At 33.8% G+C, this 21,062-nt stretch overlaps 1 protein-coding gene across 5 annotated transcripts in view; it reads left to right on the top strand.

Annotated features, from left to right (window-relative positions):
* The window catches only part of LOC136025380 (probable methyltransferase-like protein 25), an 88,290-nt gene extending 67,228 nt beyond the window's left edge, over positions 1-21,062 (top strand). For all 5 annotated transcript variants that reach the window (XM_065701366.1, XM_065701362.1, XM_065701365.1 and 2 more), the window contains exons 3-6: positions 6,740-7,028; positions 15,689-15,828; positions 17,039-17,212; positions 20,824-21,062. In XM_065701366.1, coding sequence (XP_065557438.1) covers positions 6,740-7,028; positions 15,689-15,828; positions 17,039-17,212; positions 20,824-21,048 — 828 coding nt within the window. In that variant the 3' untranslated portion in view covers positions 21,049-21,062. The remainder of the gene's footprint in view (positions 1-6,739; positions 7,029-15,688; positions 15,829-17,038; positions 17,213-20,823) is intronic.

The raw sequence follows: 21,062 nt of genomic DNA, 5'->3' as shown, positions 1-21,062 counted from the left end.
CCTCGCTCTTTACACTAAAGCTTAAATTTTATCCCAATTCATTAAGAATGACCCCCTGAATCACAAAAGCCCTAGAATAAGTAGTTGAAATTACCGAAAATACTTTAGCGTAAAGAGCGAGGTATTAGAAGGAGGTGAGCCCCTCATATGGGTAATAATTTCTGTTTGCTTTAAGTTTTATTGCTGTTCCTTACTTAGAGCTGAAAAAGCTTTTTCACTTTTATTTTTTAATTGTTTTTTTTTTTTTAATAATGCTAGTAAATCCTGCTCTTCCTTCATAGAAATTTTCTTCTCCCATTACAAATTCTCGAAGGAAAGTTCCCCCAGCATATCCCCCTCTTCTCAACCCCTCCCCCAAACCAAAAAAATCCTCCTGAAAACGCCTGTATATTTCCCAATAACCATTACTATATGTAAGCACAGGTCAAAGTTTGTAACTTGTTGCCCCTCCAACGGGGACTGTGGGGGAGTAAGTCGTCCCCAAAGACATAGTTATAAGGTTTTTCGACTACGCTGAATAAAATGGCTATCTCAGAATTTTGATCCGTTGACTTTGGGAAAATAATTAGCGTGGGAGGGGGCCTAGGTGCCCTCCAATTTTTTTGGTCACTTAAAAAGGGCACTAGAACTTTTCATTTCCGTTAGAATGAGCCCTCTTGCAACATTCTAGGACAACTGGGTCGATACGATCACCCCTGGGGAAAAAAAACAAATAAACACGCATCCGTGATCTGCCTTCTGGCAAAAAATGCAAAATTCCACATTTTTGTAGATAGGAGCTCGAAACTTCTACAGTAGGGTTCTCTGATACGCTGAATCTGATGGTGTGATTTTCGTTAAGATTCTATGACTTTTAGGGGGCGTTTCCCCCTATTTTCTAAAATAACGCAAATTTTCTCGGGCTTGTAACTTTTGATGGGTAAGACTAAACTTGATGAAACTTATATATTTAAAACCAGCATTAAAATGCGATTCTTTTGATGTAGCTATTGGTATCATAATTCCATTTTTTAGAGTTTTGGTTACTATTGAGCCGGGTCGCTCCTTACTACAGTTCGTTACCACGAACTGTTTGAAATGAGTACTAAGACTAACTTCACTGTATGTTCGTTCAATATTAACGGTACTAAGGATAAAGACGTTTCTTTAGATCAGAAATTAGAACATTTTGATGTTTTATTCCTCCAGGAACATCTCCTACCTTTAGTGAGCTTAAACTCCCTACGGAGAAGTAACGAACACTTAGTTTTTTTTCTAAAAGTGCACGCAAAACCTCTGGCAGACCATCAGGTGGCATAGCATGTTTAATAAAAAAGACGCTGTTTTCACCACCCCCTTTATGTTATCACGAGAGTGATTGTTATATTGCTATCCGTCTTGTCAACCTTGTCCTCATTAATGTTTATCTCCCCTGCGACCAGAAATCCCTCCGAAGTTTAACTGAATTTACAAAATCTTGCGCATTAATAAAAAGTCTTTTGAATGACATTGAGAGTAATGGATTGGTTATTAATCGGTGATCTGAACTGTAACATTAACTCTTCATCAGTGCGGACTAAGCTTCTTTTAGATTCGCTACCTAATAGTTACAAAATTTTGAAGAAAGATGCCTCCCATTCCTATATCCATTATAGTGGCTCACTTTCGAACATTGACTATTGTATCGTTTCTTCTGGTCTCATCTGTGGCGAAGTCCATGTTGATCAGGATGAGCGTGATTATAACCATATCCCCCTATCCCTCACTGTTACCCTTAATGCTACTGCTGAAAAGAACCTTCGTCCTAATTCTAGAAAATGGATTTCTAAAAGAGAATGGAACAAAGCTGACTAGCCTCTTTATTTTTCCACACTTGTTAGCCTTCTATCAACGATTAAAGTCCTTTTTAATCTGTTGTGTACAAGCGTTGGGTCCCCACAAGCCAGAATTCAGCTTATTATTTATTATAGCCACATTGTATCGTGCTTAAAGAGGTCTGATGAGGTAGCTGTTCCCCTATGTCGCTTTCGAGCACAAACAAGAAGTTCAATTTGGAAGAATGACTCAGAGCTCAAAACAATAAAAAATCAGGCTAAATTGTGGCTAAAAATTCGGATAGCTTGCGGCCGCTCTTTAAGGGGTAATGTTTTCGATATTAAACAAAGAACAAAGCTTGATTTTAAACACTATCTTCGAAAAATTAGGTATAATGGTGCCGAATTTCCTAAGACTCCTAGCCAGTGGAAAAAAGTGATTAATGTCGCGAAGTTCGATAGATCGCCTACGGCCGACCGAATCCCTAATGTATCATGGATCAATCATTATAGTAACACTTTCGACACAGTGATATATGCAGTTCATTTTCGCTTTGCCAAGCTCTGTTCTAGCCTGTTGCCTAAGAAAATCATTCAAGGTCATGTACCTCCCGTTTGTGTTGACCGTGTCAAAAGAAGTGTAGAAAGACTTAAATCGAAATCTTATGATATAGACGGCATCAGTGCTTTTTTCCTCAATACCGAATCGGAGGAATTAATTTTTCACTTGCAGTTACTTTTTCAGATGTGTTTATGCTCTTCTTTAGTCCCTGATTCTTTTTTAGTTGGTAACATTACGTCAATTTTGAAACGTAGTAAGGTTCCAACTAGTTGCGCTTCGTATAGGCCTATTACGGTTTCTAGTACTTTAAGTAAAGTATTTAAATATGTTTTGCTCCCTGATCTCCTGTCTAATGTAGATTATATGTCTAATCAGTTTGTCTTCAAGCCGTATATAGGATGCCAACATGCTCATCGTGCTATAGTTTCGCTATTACTTGAAGCGCCTAAAAATGGTTTTGAGGTTCATTTTTGTGCACTCGATGTTACAAAAGCTTTTGATTCAATATGCCATAGCTAACTTTGGTATTCTTTACTCCAACTTGGTGCAAATGTGTCTACTATATCAACTCTTTGTTTTTGGTGTGCTAATTCATACGTTCGACTCAAGTCAGGTGACACCTACGTTGGTAATATCCCCATCCGTTCTGGTCTTAGGCAAGGAGGAGTCTTATCCCCTTATCTTTTTAATGCTTGTCTTTATTCTGTTTTGCCACGTATTAATCCATCATGTTTTTTAGGCCTAACTAATCTTTCGTATATTGCATATGCAGATGATTTACTTTTGATCTGCCGCACTAAATCTAGTCTAACTAAGTTGACCCAGCTTGTTTCTAAGTCTTTCGAGGAAATTGGCCTCAAACTTAATACTTAAAAATGTGAATATTTAGTTTTTAATGCTAAGCATCAAAGTAGTGATCTTGGTTGTGGTTATTTTTCAGTTAAGCTCGTTTCTTCGATTCGGTGGCTTGGTATTAATATTTGTTCATCTTTATCGGCTTTTCGATCTTGTGGGCTTAATGATATTAAAAGTAAACTTAAAATTGGGTAGGCGAAAATTGTCCCGAACTGAGGCAGATTTTCACGAAAGGCTTTGTCCAGCCTTTATTCTACATATTGCGATCATTCTATATTGTTTCTTTCCGGTTTGCGCTCGTTTTTTTTAATAACCAAGACTTGCAAGGTATAAGAGTTCTGTATTTTCGTTATTGTAAATATCTATTGTATCTGCCGCGTTCTTATAGAAACCAGAAGATTATCAGAAAGTTTTGTGCCACTGATATTATTTTTGTTTATAAAAAACTCTATGCTAGATTAGGTGCTGAGGTCTGTCAACGCTTGGGCCCTTACCATCCTCTGTTTTTATTCCTTAATCTTTTTACTCAGCTTAAATTGTCAAAACAAGCGTGTAACAAATAAATTATTATTAATTATTATAATAAGGATTTTGTGTAGGTTTTTTGGCAAATTCCCCCTGTGTACAATTTTCCCTGGCAAGCTGACCTCCCGGAAACTTTCCAACCCATGGAAATTCCTCCGTGGAGAAACCCCCAGCAGAAAATTAGTCACGTCCCACCCGAAATCTATACGTACTTCCCAATAACAAATACTATTTGTAAATAATGGACAAGTTTTATAACTTAAAGACCTTTCCCCTGGGGCAGTGGGGAGTCATTTTATATCAGGAGGTTCATTGTTCGGCCTTTCAACTATGCAGAACGAAATGGCTGTCTCAAATTGAGACGAAAAGAAACCACGCGTAAAATTGAGACGGAAAAGAGAAAGCAAGACATAAAAGGATTGTGCGTAAGTTTTTCGGCAAATTCCCCCAGTGTAGGCTACTATTTTCCCTGAAAAGCTCACCCCCGGAAACTTCCAACCCCATGGAAAAGTTTGTCGTACCCCTAGCAGAAAATTCGTCTCGTCCCACCCGAAAAACTATACATACTTCCCTATAACAAATACTATACCTAAACAATGGGCGAATTTTATAACTTAAAGAACTTTGCCCTGGGGCTATGGGGGGCATTTTATATCAGGGGGTTCATTATTCGACCTTTCAACTATGCTGAACAAAATGGATGTCTAAAAATTTTGACTGGACTATTTTGAGAAAAAGAGGGGTGTGGAGGGGGCCTAGTTGCCTTCTAATTTTTTTAGTCACTTAAGAAAAGTACTAGAACTTTTTATTTCCGTTCGAATGAGCCCTATTAAGATATTTTAGGACCACTGGGTCGATACCATCGCCCCTGGGGAAAAAAAATGTACACGCGTTCGTGATCTTCTTCAGGCAAAAAATACAAAATTCCACATTTTTTCAGATAGGAGCTTATTACCTCTGTAGTAGGGTTCTCTAATACGCTGAACCTGATGATGTGATTTTCATTAAGATTCTGTGACTTTTAGGGGATTTCCTCCTTTTTTTTCAAAAATCAGACAATTTTTTCTGAGGCTCGCAATCTTTGATGGGTAAGGTTAAACTTAATGAAAAATTAATTCACTACTCATGTATTCTGGTGAAGCTAATTTTAATACTATTTCAATTAAAGAAATAAACTACCCCCTTTTTACTTGGATCGGGTGATATGATGCAAAAGACAAATAACGGTTGTTGTTAGTCGGTTTAGGGTAAATTGAAAAAGCTAGTTCATTATTATTTCTATGGATCCAAATATCCAGAAACGGTAACTTATTATCCGTTTATGGAATTATGGGGATTATCTGGTATGGAATTATCTGGTATATGGAATTACGAGGAATCACAAATTGAAGGTTTTCTGGAATATTTGAATAATTTGGGAGAGGAATTAGTTTTTACAATTGAAGTTTTTTTAGTTAAAGTGTAGTTTTGTTTTTATATTTTATTTTCTGTTCACTGCTTTGTCGAAATTAAAACCCATTTTCTCTTTGCTTAATTTTTCGTAAGTGTTGTTAAGGAGGAGGAACATCATAACGTTATAACTAATACCATTGTGTGAGGTGTGTTTTTTAAGTAAGGTCCGTTTAAAGATAAGTACACAACGAAAGATTATTTCAAAAAAGTAAATTTATTTTCAGAAAGAACATCTTTTCCTTTATTTAATGGCATAGTTGCCAAGTTTGTTCAAACACTTATCATACTTCTCGGCTAATTTTAAAGCAACCTCTTCATAAAAACTTGCCGCCTACTCCGATATCAAAGAATTCACTATCGTTTTTACGCCGTCGTCATTATTGTAACAGTTGCAAATGAGGTGTTGCTTGAGGTCGAGAAACGGATGGTAATCGCTCGGCGCTAGATCACGACTGTAGGGTGGATGGTCTAAAACTTCACAGGCAAAACTATCCAGCAAAACTGCGGGTCTGGCCTGCAGTGCGAGTTCTTAAAGTTTCGTGAAGAAGAACGTATGTCGTGTTAATTTTTTTTTTTTTCACAGAAAGCTCTGTGGAGCTTTTCGAGGGTTTGGCAGTATGTTTCTGAGTTGATAGTGGTTTCTCGTTGTATGAAGTCGATCAACAAAACACTATGCCTATTCCAAAATGCCGAAACCATGATTTTGCGCTGGGAGAGAGTCTGTTTGGCCGTCAACATTACCACGGCTTAGATACCAATATACAGTTATGAAAACTCCTATCTTGCCCATGAGAAGTTTTTGGTACAGAGCTCTGAACTTTGCGCCTCCTCCAAGCCCGCGCTCCGACGCGTAGATCGTACTACAACACCATAGGCGGGAACGCAATTTTGTTTTGTAGCATACACAGCTTAGATACCAATATTGGTTATCTGTGCTGTGCTGCCAGTTTCCTGTCTCCAGCCGCTAGCATCGCTACCGCGCACTGTGTCCCAAAAGTAAATTGAGTTTTCATAACAGTATTGGTATCTAAGCTGTGAACATTACAAGTGAGTGTGTGTTTCCATTCCACGCTCTGTTGTCTCGGTTTATGCGAAACACAAAACAATGCGAAACACATATTTCGTCTCCAGTTCAACCGTTCGCCACCTCAGTGGCAACCGTTACAATGATGACAACGACGTAAAAACGGTAGTGAACTCTTGGTTATCGGAGCAGACAGCAAGTTTTATGAGTAAGTTGCTTTAAAATAAGTTAAGAGGTATTTTAATTGTTTGAAAAAACTTGGCAACTATGCAGAAAAATAGAGTAAAGTATGTAATTTCTGAAAAGTAAATTTACTTTTTTGAAATGATCTTTCGTTGTGTATTTATGTTCAAACGGACCTTACTTAAAAAACACCCCTCGTATAAAGGAGCTCCCCTCAGCTACTAAAGTAGTATTTATCTCCATTTAGTCTCAACCATCAAAGAAAGATCACATGGAAGAATATTTTCAGTTTTTTATTTTGTTTTTGGTGCTCTATTTTTTAAAGCTTTTCCTTCCATTTTTCAGAGAGTTATTCCTAAAAATATCGATGTGCCTCAAAAAGCAGGTTCATTTCGTCACCAGAGTTGCTACATAACTGAGGATATGGATTTACAAGAGATTTTGAAATCCAAAAATCCTAGAAACGAATCAAAGACTGGAGTAACTGGCCTACACACCTGTGGAAACTTGGCTAGCACTTCGTTGAAGCTGTTTTCTTCAAACCCTTTTCTCACACATGTTTGCAGTGTGGCCTGTTGCTATCACCTGCTAGAAGAAAAATTTGCTTCAAACCCTTTTGCGAGTGGTCCTATTGGTAAGATTATAGCACATTTTATCCCCCTTCTTGAAGTGCAATAGTTACTTACCTTCACCGTATCTTAGCTAGGAAGGTTATCCTTGGTTCTTGCTGAATATGATGATAATCTGCTGGCAAACAATGCGAAGCACTTACAATTTTAATGGGGCGTTTATAAAAAAAAAGAGAAATTATGGATTTCGCAGTCCAGCTGTGGTTAAAGTTGGAAAATCGTTTTGTAGCATGCAATAGCTATTATCTTGTGTCGAAAAGTTTCACAATGACCGCGGAATTTTCAGAGCTAAGTGTGATTATCTTTATACGATTGATTGTGATTTTTATATATAGATATATCGTTTTCAAACAAACACATAGTAGAAACAATAGGGAAATTCTTTTCAAGACACTGAAATTCAATTTAATGGATATTTCGGCCCTATGTCCAAGTGCCGTCTTCAGCACAACACGAAATATATATATATATATATATATATATATATATATATATATATATATATATATATATATATATATATATATATATATATATATATATATATATATATATATATATATATATATATGTATATATATATATATATATATATATATATATATATATATATATATATATATATATATATATATATATATATATATATATATATATATATATATATATATATATATATATTTCGTGTTGTGCTGAAGACGGCACTTGGACATAGGGCCATATATATATATATATATATATATATATATATATATATATATATATATATATATACTAGCTGTTGGGGTGGCGCTTCGCGCCACCCCAACACCTAGTTGGTGGGGGCGCTTCGCCCCCCCAAGCCCCCCCGCGCGCGTAAGTCGTTACGCGCCATATTAGTTACGCGCCATTGTAGTTGTGTCCCTATGTCCCACCTGTGAATATATATATATATATATATATATATATATATATATATATATATATATATATATATATATATATATATATATATATATATATATATATATATATATATATATATATATATATATATACATATATATATATATATATATATATATATATATGTTTTTAACTACGTGAAACTTGCGAATATACAACATTCTTTGCTGTCCCATTGTCTGTGCATATAAATAGATTGTCAGGTTTACCGACTCTTGAACATGCAACATATAATGGTCCATGGGAAAACAATCCGTATTCAGATCTATACCTCATGATTCTAATGATTGCCCTTGAGCTTTGTTGATGGTGATTGCTAATCGACCATTCCCTGTGTCGCCATCGTCATTTATATATCCCCCTGTGCCCCCCGGCGTCCCCTTTGTAGTTTTGTTCCTGTGTCCCGGTCGTCATTTATATTCCCTGTGTCCCGGTCGTCATTTGTGTCCCGGTGTCCCAGTCTGTGATTTCTCTTTGAGTGTCCCGGGCGTCATTTATATTCCTTGTGTCCCGGTGTCCCGGTCGTCATTTATATCCCCCTGTGCCCCCCCGGCGTCCCCATTGTAGTTGTGTCCCTGTGTCCCGGTCGTCATTTATATTCCCTGTGTCCCGGTCGTCATTTGTGTCCCGGTGTCCCGGTCTGTATATACATTCGTTTTTTAGTTTTGTTTTTCTCCTTTATTTTTTTCCTTTTTTCTTTTTTTTCTTTTTTAGTTTATTTAGATTTTTTAGTTTTTTTATTAGTTTTTAGTTTTTTTTTCTTTTTAGTTTTTTTTGTAGTTTTTACCTTTTTTTAGTTTTTTTAGTTTTTTTTTTTTTTTACTTATGTCCTGGTCGTCATTTATACTCCCTGTGTCCCGGTCGTTACCTTTTTTTAGGTTTTTTAGTTTTTTTCTTTTTTCTTTTTAGTTTTTTTTGAAGTTTTTATCTTTTTAGTTTTTTTATTTTTATTTATATTTTTTTAGTTTTCTTTTTCTCCTTTATTTTTCAGTTTTTTTCCTTTTTTAGTTTTTTTTTCTTTTTTAGTTCTTTTAGTTTTTACCTTTTTTAGTTTTTTTTAGTTTTTTTAGTTTTTTAGCTTTTTTTAGTTTTTTTATTAGCTTTTAGTTTATTTTATGGTTTTTCCTTTTTTTAGTTTTTTTTTAGTTTTTTACCTTTTTTTTAGTTTTTTTTTAGTTTTTAAGCTTTTTTAGATTTTTTTTTCTTTTTAGTTTTTTTGTAGTTTTTACCTTCTTTAGATTTTTGCTTCTTTTATATTAATGCTAAAGCCAAAGTTCGAACCTGGAACCTCTTGAACCTAGAACCTGGAACATAACGCCTTATCAACTCAGCTACATCGGCTTGAATTTATTCGTTTTTTATTCATATTTTTTTAGTTTTCTTTTTCTCTTTTATTTTTCAGTTTTTTCCTTTTTTTTTAGTTTTTTTCTTCTTTAGTTTTTAGTTTTTTTTTAGTTTTTTACCTTTTTTTAGTTTTTTAGTTTTTTTAGTTTTCTAGCTTTTTTAGTTTTTTTATTAGTTTTTAGTTTTTTTTGTAGTTTTTGCCTTTTTTTAGTTTTTTCAGTTTTTTTTAGTTTTTAGTTTTTTACCTTTTTTTAGTTTTTTTTTTAGTTTTTTAGCTTTTTTAGTTTTTTTTCTTCTTTTGTATTAGTGTGAAATAATTCAGACGTCATATGCGGACAAACACGACGTCACTCGACAGACAGACAGACATAACCCACAAACAACTTATTTATCTTCTATATATATAAAAATAAGTTGTCTGTCTGTGGATGGATGGATGGATGTGTCAGGTGACGTCACCTGAAAAAACTGGATTAGGTGACGTCAAAACTGAAAAAACTAAAAAAAGGCAAAAACTACAAAAAAAACTAAAAACTAATAAAAAAAATAAAAAAGCTAAAAAACTAAAAAAACTATAAAGGTAAAAACCAATAAAAAACTAAAAAAAAAAACTGAAAAAACTAAAAAAAGGCAAAAACTACAAAAAAAAACTAAAAACTAATAAAAAAAGTAAAAAAGCTAAAAAACTAAAAAAACTAAAAAAACTAAAAAAAGGTAAAAAACTAAAAAAAATAAAAAATAAAAAAAACTAAAAAAAAGGAAAAAACTGAAAAATAAGCTAAAATAAAGGTAAAAACCAATAAAAAACTAAAAAAAAAGGAAAAAACTAATAAATGACGACACTCAAAGAGAAAGCGACCAGGACAAAAGGAATGTTCGATTAGCAATCAACAAAGCACCGGGACACAGGGAGTATAAATGACGACCAGGACATAAGTAAAAAAAAAAAAACTATCTATATATATAAAAATAAGTTGTCTGTGGATCTGTGGATCGTGGATCAGGTGACGTCACCTGAAAAAACTGGATCAGGTGACGTCAAAACTGAAAAAACTAAAAAAAGGCAAAAACTACAAAAAAAACTAAAGACTAATAAAAAAAATAAAAAAGCTAAAAAACTAAAAAAACTAAAAAAAGGCAAAAACTACAAAAAAAAACTAAAAACTAATAAAAAAGCTAAAAAACTAAAAAAACTAAAAAAAAGGCAAAAACTACAAAAAAACTAAAAACTAATAAAAAAAATAAAAAAGCTAAAAAACTAAAAAAACTAAAAAAACTAAAAAAAGGTAAAAAACTAAAAAAACTAAAAACTAAAAAAAAACTAAAAAAGGTAAAAACTAAAAGAACTAAAAAAGAAAAAAATAAATGACGACACTCAAAGAGAAAGCGACCAGGACAAAAGGAATGTTCGATTAGCAATCAACAAAGCACCGGGACACAGGGAGTATAAATGACGACCAGGACACAAGTAAAAAAAAAATTAACAAAACTAAAAAGAAGGTAAAAACTAAAAAAAAACTAAAAAGAAAAAAAAAAACTAAAAACTAATAAAAAAACTAAAAAATCTAAAAATCTAAATAAACTAAAAAAGAAAAAAAAAGGAAAAAAATAAAGGAGAAAAACAAAACTAAAAAACGAATGTATATACAGACCGGTACACCGGGATACAAATGACGACCGGGACACAGGGAATATAAATAACGACCGGGACACAGGGACACAACTACAACGGGGACACCGGGGGAAACAGGGGGATATAAATGACGACCGGGACAAAAAAACTAAAAAGAAATAAAAACTAAAAACTAATAAAAAAAACTAAAAAATCTAAAAATCTAAATAAGCTAAAAAAGAAAAAAAAAGGAAAAAAATAAAGGAGAAAAACAAAACTAAAAAACGAATGTATATACAGACCGGGACACCGGGATACAAATGATGACCGGGACCCGGGACACAGGGAATATAAATGACGACCGGGACACAGGGACACAACTACAACGGGGACACCGGGGGAAACAGGGGGATGTAAATGACGACCGGGACACCGGGACAGGGAATGGTCGATTAGCAATCACCATCAACAAAGCTCAAGGGCAATCATTAGAATCATGAGGTATAGATCTGAATACAGATTGTTTTCCCATGGACCATTATATGTTGCATGTTCAAGAGTCGGTAAACCTGACAATCTATTTATATGCAAAGACAATGGGACAGCAAAGAATGTTGTATATTCGCAAGTTTTACGTAGTTAAAACCATATATATATATATATATATATCTATATTCACAGGTGGGACATAGGGACACAACTACAATGGCGCGTAACTATTATGGCGCGTAACGACTTACGCGCGCGGGGGGGCTTGGGGGGGGGGCGCGAAGCGCCCCCACCAACTAGGTGTTGGGGTGGCGCGAAGCGCCACCCCAACAGCTAGTATATATATATATATATATATATATATATATATATATATATATATATATATATATATATATATATATATATATATATATATATATATATATATATATATATATATATATATATATATATATATATATATATATATATATATATATATATATATATATATGTATATATATATATATATATATATATATATATATATATATATATATGTATATATATATATATATATATATATATATATATATATATATATATATATATATATATATATATATATATATATATATATATATATATAAACTTAAATTAAAATGTGAGGATTTAAACTAATAATGTTTTTTAAAAACATCCCTAGCATCAGGCACGTACACAGGAATTTTTCGGGGGGGGGCAAAACCTTGAAACAGCAGATATAAAGTAGCATCTTTTTTATTTAGTAACTAAATAAATGCAAAAAGCACGTATATCGGAAAATACGGATTAACTTTAATCTGTAGCATTGGAGCGGATGGGGGGGGGGGGAAGAAGACTGAAGCCTCAAAAGTATGTTTTAGGCTCAGGTTATATTCATAGCGATTTAGAACCAGTGATTAATCTATTATATCACACTGGATGGTTTTGGATATTCACGGTAACATATTAAATCTTCATCGATTATCTTCTTCCTTTTAAAAATTTTCTGTTCAAATGCATAGGATTTCAATTGGTAAATTAGTTACTCATTCAACTGTTTCAAAATAGTGTTTCAGAAAACTGTACTGAGCAGATTGGTTCTAAATTACCAATTGAGCTTCTAAAGATTTTATTTAAGCGTAAATATTCAATATTTTTTAATCAAATTTAATCAGAAGGAATAGTACTGGCAAAAAAAAGAAAATACACTAAAAATATACATAGTTTTCAGTTAAGAGCAAATAACCCTTTAGTCTTTGGGGGTTTGAGAGGACGGTAACCTCACTCTTATTTGCGGTAATTTCTGTTCATTTTAAGTTTGTCTTGATTATTGGTTTTAGTTACTATTCGTTTAGATTTCATTTATTCAATCTTAATACGTTATGCTCGTTTAAATTTGAATTATTATGTGACTATATATCTGCTTTTACCACAGAAGATTTGTACGACAGAAGAGGAGCCTGAATTTCCGAAAATGGGATTTTTTAAACTAAACTTATTACTTTTCGCGCGTTTTTTTTAAAGATTAAAAAGGAACTCGCATTCCCTCATGATATTTCATAGTATATAGCGCTTAACTACTTAAATACAACAGTAGTGTTTGCTAGCTTATTTAATCGGCCATAATAGAATGTTTAACTAGCTTTCGTGACTGTTTTTAGACTGAACACTTAAACGTAAATTGTGCTTGGTTTTATTATTATATTGTTTAATGTAATGTACCTGTTACTGATATGCTAAATACCTATTCACAATAATAGCCTATTCTACTAAAACTTAGATTTAGCTAGCGCTAATTTGGGCCAATCAGAATTTTCCCGCAAGTCAGAAAATTCAACAGAAAATGTAATTGGCTTAAATTAGCCCTTGTCGAATCACGTTGCGAGATGGCATTTTTTTTCTTGAGACTATCTTATTAGCTTACTACCTACCACCAAAAGTGTTTTTCTTAGTACTTCTTAAATGACCGCAAAGTTCTCAGCAGTTTGTAGAGGAGCCAATGGGTGGTTTAATAGGAAAGTCTATTTTTGTCAAAGTAAAATTTAATAGCTAATTAAATTTAAAATGAATTAAAACTAAATTTATTAAATTTAATAGAAAAATGTAATTTTTATAAAAATTTAACAAGAATAGAAAAAAATTATTATTTAGGCAGAAGTATTGGATTGTTAAAATCTTCAGTGAGTTCAACTTATGCCATCATGGAATTTTTGATATTTAGTAAATGTTCAATCAAACTAAGTCACATCTTTATTTAATGTTATGACTTCATTTTTACCTGCTGATAGCTGCTACATTGTCTATTGATGAAAGCCTTTGAGTGGTGACGATATTTAGACGATAGATGACGATATTTAGTAAATATTCAATCAAACTAAGTCACATCTTCATTTAATGTCATGACTTCATTTTTACCTGCTGATAGCTGCTACATTGTCTATTGGTGAAAGCCTTTGAGTGGTGACGATATTTAGACGATAGATGACGATATTTTGTAGATGTTCAATCAAACTAAGTCACATCTTCATTCAATGTCATGACTTCATTTTTACCTGCTGATAGCTGCTACATTGTCTATTGGTGAAAGCCTTTGAGTGGTGACGATATTTAGACGATAGATGACGATATTTTGTAGATGTTCAATCAAACTAAGTCACATCTTCATTCAATGTCATGACTTCATTTTTACCCGCTGATAGCTGTTACATGGTTTATTGTTGAAAGCCATTAAGTAACAAAGATGTTCCTATGGTTAGGGATAGCGAGAATGTAGGAGGTATGTTGACTTGTCTGCGTTAGCGGCAAAAGGGCTCCTAGAATGGCTGTTTTCGATATGACATTCAGCTAGAAAAACGCCAAAATTGGTGAGTTAATGTCCTGTCTGTGTCAATTTAGTTTATATCTTGATACAGTTCCTACCTATTATTATTATAACTGTTTCTTAATCTTGAACATAGGGTATCCCTAGTTGCGTCGTTAGACGCCACGTAGATACCTCGTGTGTGGATACCTTATGGGCGTATCGGAGATAAAGTATCTCTGATACCCCCCTTGGTATCTCCCAATTGCAGAAATCTGAAATGGTAGAAAATATATTATGTACGAAAAGCTTGCTTAGCGATTCTGCTATCCCCGAAATTCCCCGACAGGATGTACTATTCTCTTACATAGCGTTAATCACTTTAACATATTTATCTGGTATACCATATGAGGATGGTACCTTCGCTAAAGCTCTTTTATCGACTGATTCAAACACTTGCTCATAATCTATAAAGCTAAGGACTAAAGAAGTCTGATGACTTAGGCACATTAAAAAGCTAACAACGTGGAAGATAATAACATTGAACATCAAACTTAAATGAATCCAAAAAAAGCTTAAAAAAAGCCAACCACTTACCCAAGATCGAACGACTCACTATAAGTTCTTAGTAAGAACTGTCTAACTTGTCGCTTGTCTAGCTTCTAAATGAGAACTTATTGTTAGTGTGTGACTGTTTTTTTTTTCGTTTTCTTAAATTTGTTTAGTACTGATTTTACCTGTTTTTTTCTTACGCTTTGTTAGCTTTTTAATTTCTCTTAGTTAGGTACCTGTTTCCTTTTAATTTCCACGTTGTTTGTGTCTTTTTGATTTTATCTGGTCTTTATCGGTCGGATTTTCGCTCAGAAAATGTGATCTTGATTCTTTGAGACTTTCTCTAATATTGCCAAAGAAGGGAAGCAGCTGTCCTCCCGAAATATCCGTTTTGTTTCATCCATTATTTTTACTGGACTTATAAGGTCCCATTATAAGGTCCCATTCTCGCTTTTCATCTTTTTTGTTTTATATTTTCTGTAAGTTTGTCGTTTTTTTTCCAATGAAAATACCAAAAAAGGCATTTTTCAATGAAAATACCCGATTGTTTTTTGTTTTTTTTCAAAATCTAGCCGTAATCCTGAAATATCCGTTTCGTTTCATTCAGTATCTTCATTGAACTTGTAAGACATCATTCTCGCGTTTCTTCTTTTTTTGTATTATCTTAATTTCGTCGTTCTTTTCAATGAAAATGCAAAAAAAGGCGTTTCTAATGAAAAAACCCTGATTTTTTTTTCGAAGTCAAGAGGTGGGGTAAAAATAAACTATGGGAGACGCAGATCCCACCCAATTGACGCCACTGTATTTTGTGTTACTGTCATTTTGTACTGTTGTGTCCTTAATTTTCATACAATTAATTAGTAAAGTTAATTAGTAGCCTGTTAAATTTCAAAAAGTTTTATTTTTCATCCTTTCAGTCCCTCAGGATCGAAATAGAAAAATCCTGACTTCTTCCTTTGGATTTCCGTTAAGTCAATTTTTAGAAAATAAGAAGTTTAGTGTAGGAAGAAATGCCCGTATGATGGCGTCGCAGTCGGTTCATCGGTTGACTAAAGAGGTAAGTATTAGACTCTTGTTTTTATTTCCCGTATGGAGTTTGGCAACGGCGATTCCAATGGTTTACTTTTCGTTTCAATCCAATGCCATTTCTGAGGAACTTCAAAGTGTTTTTTAATATTCCCATAAATTTATTTTCAAAATAAAATGTTACTATCAAGACTAGTCGAACTAAAAGTTACCAATCGTAGAACAATCATAAATGGGAATTTTTCCCTATAGCAGGTTTTTTCTAAACGTATGTTTTTGGTTTCTATGGGCTGTTTATCTTTCGTTACTAGCATGTAGCTATTGCTATATTGCTATGTCTTGGTTGCGGCATGCCCTGCAACCTAATAAACAATGAAGTCTAGCCCATAGTCATTGAAAATTTAACAACGCGTTATTAAAAAAAGAAAAAAAAAATCTGTCACCATTTCACCATTTGATTTTGGTTCAATAAAGTTAACTATGATTTCGATTATTCGTAACAGTTAATTTTTTTTTGTGAAATAAATTATGGTGAATTTAGAAAAATAGCCTGAAATCCCGCAAAGACGGTTCTGGATCAAAATGAAAGTTGCTCCATTGGGATTTCCAGAGCAGAAAATGCCATTTATGAGAATTACAGTCCTCCATCTTGAGGAATAGGGAAGCTCACATTTTTGCATGGAATGCAGTGATTTGTCTCCTTTTTTCTTCTTTTTTTTTGTTGCTGCTAGTTGACAGGTTAAGTTTAGCAGGTTGTCGCCGCTAGTTTAACAAGTTGAATACTGCTCCTTTGGAATATCCATATTCCAATAACATAATTCCATATTCCATATTCCATAAGAAATTATCTTTGAGAAGTTGTAAAAATGATTTTGTTCATTACCATGTTATGCATTGTGTTAGAAAAGTGACCATAATGTTTGAAAAGAACATACAATGAGAGATCTGTCATAGTTTATAGTAGTAGTAGTCGTATCTAAAAACTGTCCGTTATCTAATAGATCTGGAAAACTTTTGTAGGGAGCAGAAAAGTGTCTGTTGAGCAGTCATTTTTGTGAGTGTAGATCCATCGGGATTGTGTGTGTCTAGAGGGATTATGTGTGTCCAAAAAGTGACGATGACGTTAAGAAGAGCATTAAATAAGGATTTTGTTAGTAGTCACTTCGAGTTATTGGTAGTAAAAGTAGTAATTAGTGACAAAGGGGGTTGAAAGAGATTTTGATTACTTATTTCTATTTTAGGAATGTTCAGACACTATTTTTTATCGAGCTATTTTGGAAGTGATGCTTTGCGAAAAAGCAGGATGGTTGAAAGAAGAAGATCCCCATTCCCACTTCAAGGTTGGACGTGTAAAGAAAGTGTCAAACTTTTTTGATTACGCCAGAAGAGCTAGCAGTAGAATCCCTGATGTTAAGGTAAGTATTAAAGATATAGGCTATTCCAATACCGCGAAATAATCATAAGCTGTTGATCGTAGTGACCTTATAAATGTGTTTCGTATACTTAAAGGAGTGGATGATGTTGATCCAAATTTATTTTTCAAATTTAGCCATTATCACTCTACTCGTCAGCGTGATTACAAATTATACCCCTCAAAACCGCTTGAAAAAATCGGTCAATCATCTTTCGTTATTAGAGTTGCCGGACTTTTGCCTTTGGAGGCTGTCGAGGCAGAGAGTGTTCGAATTTTTAGGAGTGCATTAGTAAATACGCCTTTTTATTTAGTCGCTTTTGTTGTGTAGTTTCGTTTCATTTAGAAGTTTTTGTTGTTTAGTTTGTCGTTGCCAGTTTACTTTAGATTAGTATTATGATTAAACAAAATAAAAACTAAAAAAAACAAACTTAAAAAAACAACCCGAAAAACTAAAAAAAAAAACTTAAAAAAAAGCTAAAAAAAAGAAAACAGAAAACTAAAAAAAGAAAAGAAAAATTGGCAAAAAAAACATACACAGTTAAAAATTAGCACCTCGCATACGTGTTTCTGGGGCTCGCAGCGCCTCAGCAACGTGTGGCAGGGGTCAGTCCGCGTGCCGACTGACTAGCTTATACTCGACGTGTTGCTGGGGCGCGCAACGCCTCAGCAATGCGTGGCAGGGGTCAGCTAGTAAATAAATAAATAAATAATTAAGTATTAATTTGGACAAAATGTTACATAAAAAGTTACATTTGTTTTGTTTTTATCTAAAAGCCTACCATTGTGAAAACGACACATAAGTCGTTTCTCAATGTAGGTGGTAAATAGTTGCAAATACAGTGCTAATATGCGCGAATAGTACTACAATGTTTAGATTCAGTGCAACTAAACTCAGTTCCCATGTGCCTTAATATCCCTGTTTCACTCGATCTATTTAACTCAACCCACTTTAAACTCAATCCCCATTCAACCCAGCCCTGTACAATTCAAACCCATTTGCTTCAACATACGTTCAATCGAACCTTTTTGCGAACCTTTTTGCAATCCTTGCAACAGGTTAGGTTGAATGGGATGTGAATTTACTGTGGTCGACCACATCTAAAGGAAACATGTTAATAAAATAAAAGTAATACCATTAGATTCCTTAGTTTATGTTCTTTCCAAATGTCATGATTGGTTTTCTGGTAATGCTTCCCGCCACTCCTCCCCCCTGATGATCCAAGATATAGCCCTTGAGTGTGTGAAAAAAAAAGATAACGCTAAAACAAAGAAATTCTTACGCTATATTTGCTGCGTGTTAATATGAATCCGATTATCTTGTTCCCTTGTATTGTTATCCACATTTTTGAATAATTGCTAGTACAATTTTTGTCCAAGTTTTGTATTAAGATCTCCTAGGGGAAATCTTTTCAACGGGTCGATACTGCGAGAAAAACAAAGTTAATGCGAGAAAAACAAAAACAAAACAAAGTTAACAAAGAAGACATGGTGGCTTTTTTGTTTGTATTTTTTGTTTTTGTTCACTTGGAATTTTAATTTTTAGCAGAAATACTGTTTCTTCTGTAAAAAATGTATTACTCTCGTGATTCCTTCAAGTACTTGCTGGTAGAGTGTCTGAAAAATGCCCTATTTCAACTTTTAGGTCAGCCTTGGTTCAATTCGTATTTTCTAATATTTCAAATCTATCATATTTTTATCCAAAATAAATCTTCACGAATTGGAATTTGCGGAATTGGATAAAATAGGAGATTTTTTTTTTTTTTTTTGCCAGAACAAAGATCATAGATGTGTGTTTTTTTTCAGAGGTGATTGTATCGAACCAATGGTCTTAGAAGAGTGCGAGAGGGCTTTATTTGCAAATGGAAATCAAAAGTTCTAGTTCTCTTTTCAAGTGACCAAAAAGGTTGGAGAGCAACTAGCCCTATTCCCAACCCTCTTTTTCCCCAAATTCATCTGATCAAAATGTTGTAATAGCTATTGACTCAGTATAATCGAAAGACCCAATAATTACGGCTTTGAATTGACCGGGGGAATATTACAACCACCTCCCATAGTGCCTTTAAAAAGGGCGGTAAGTTGCGCATTTTTCTTATTGAACGCAAATAGTATTTGCTATTGAGTAATATACGGAAATCTTTGCGGGGAATTTGCTGCGGAATTGGATTTTCCACTTGGTGGGATGGAATATTTCGCGGGTTTCCGGGGTGGCATTTTTGGCGGAAATTTTTACGGGGGGGGGGGGGATTCCCCGCATGGTTCGAAAAACGGTCAGAAATTAAATTTAAAAAAGTTGTTCCCTCCGAAAGTAAGGAGAAAGATTAAAACTTAAAATGAACAGAAACTATTCCTCATATGAGGGGGGCTTCACTTTTCTCAGCCCTTGCTCTTTACGCCAAACTTTGACTTTTTGTCTTAATCCTTTAAGAAAGACTGCTTCAAACACAAGGGCCGTAAAATTTGAATTAGAAGTATTTTTAAGAAACTTTTTCGTTTTCATCTCAAGGAAGAGCTCTTGACCTTGAACATTCTTGTTGAAATTTACCACATAATACAAACTGAAATTTCAAGCAGTGCAGAATGAAGGCATTATTCAAATGTTTGAGTATTTGACATTCTTTTGATCAACTTCTTAAATTGTTACGTCGGAAAGGGTCTTCAGAATCCCAAGCAGTTCTGCGGCTTCGAAGAAGGCATGAAGGGTTATAAAAAGGGTATCATATAAAATGTACTTACCCCCCCCCCCCTCGCCTTCCCAAATGGTGCCAGTAACAATTCGTAGAAATATATGAATTAGGTAAAAAAAAATTGATCTTCATGTATAAATAGAGCTTGGAAACAGTATTTCAAAATCAAATACAGGTATATTCTACAATTTCGTAAGCAATTGTAAGACAAAAATTTTAAATTAGAACTTAAAATTGTTATTTTAATTTCTCGGACATCTTGAATTACGGGCCGAAGCTCCTATCAACAACTTTTGTTAACAATATTTCACATTGTTGAAGGATATTCAACAATATCCATTAGCGATTATTGTTAAAAAATTTCTCACAAAAACATAGTTGTTATTTTTTATTTGAGGATGGTGGAAACAGACCTTGTTCATCTAGTCGAGACTCTCCATTCTTATTATCTGCTTAAATGTCATACAGAAAAACCAATCACGTTTTAAGGTATTTTTACTAGCTCAAAGATTTGACATAGCAACAACAAGTAAATCCTACACCGGATGAAAAGAAACGGTTTAGTTAGGCTACTTTTCTTACATACGCCTAAGAAATAATATAATTTTATCAGAAAGAATGTGAAGATTGATGTCACAAAAATAAACCCACTTAATTAAAGCACACTTTTAACACGGAACTTCTAGCATGTAATCTTTTTTCTATTTTTCTTAACTCTCAACATAGTCAGGATAAGACCTCTTGGAGCAAATGATGGGAAAAAAGCACTATTATTTGAAACAATTGCGAAACAGACCCTCCATAGCATGACCCCCCCCCTCCCCCGAAAAAAAATAGTAACAAAGTTTTATTCCAAAAATCATGGAAGCTGACCCCTGGCCCTCTCTCCATGCCCCAAAAAAGTTACTGATCAGCTATTATTTTGCAGGTTACAGAGGAAGACTGTGAACTATACATGAAAAGATTTTCAAATGATAAGACTAACTTTTTCAAGTTCTATTATCTAAGAAACTGCCTTGCTCCCGTTGTGGAAACTGTTATACTACTGGATCGATTATTATTTCTGTTGGAACAAGACATAACTGCTTCTATAGTTCAAGTATTTGACCCTGCTATGTCTCCAAGATGCTTTGCTATTTTAGGGAAGAAATAAATTTTCTGATTTAA

Source organism: Artemia franciscana, chromosome 3 (assembly GCF_032884065.1).
Source record: "Artemia franciscana chromosome 3, ASM3288406v1, whole genome shotgun sequence".
NCBI classification, from domain to species: Eukaryota; Metazoa; Arthropoda; class Branchiopoda; order Anostraca; family Artemiidae; genus Artemia; species Artemia franciscana.
Note: the sequence above shows the minus strand (reverse complement) of the source record. Positions and strands in the feature narration are given on the sequence as shown.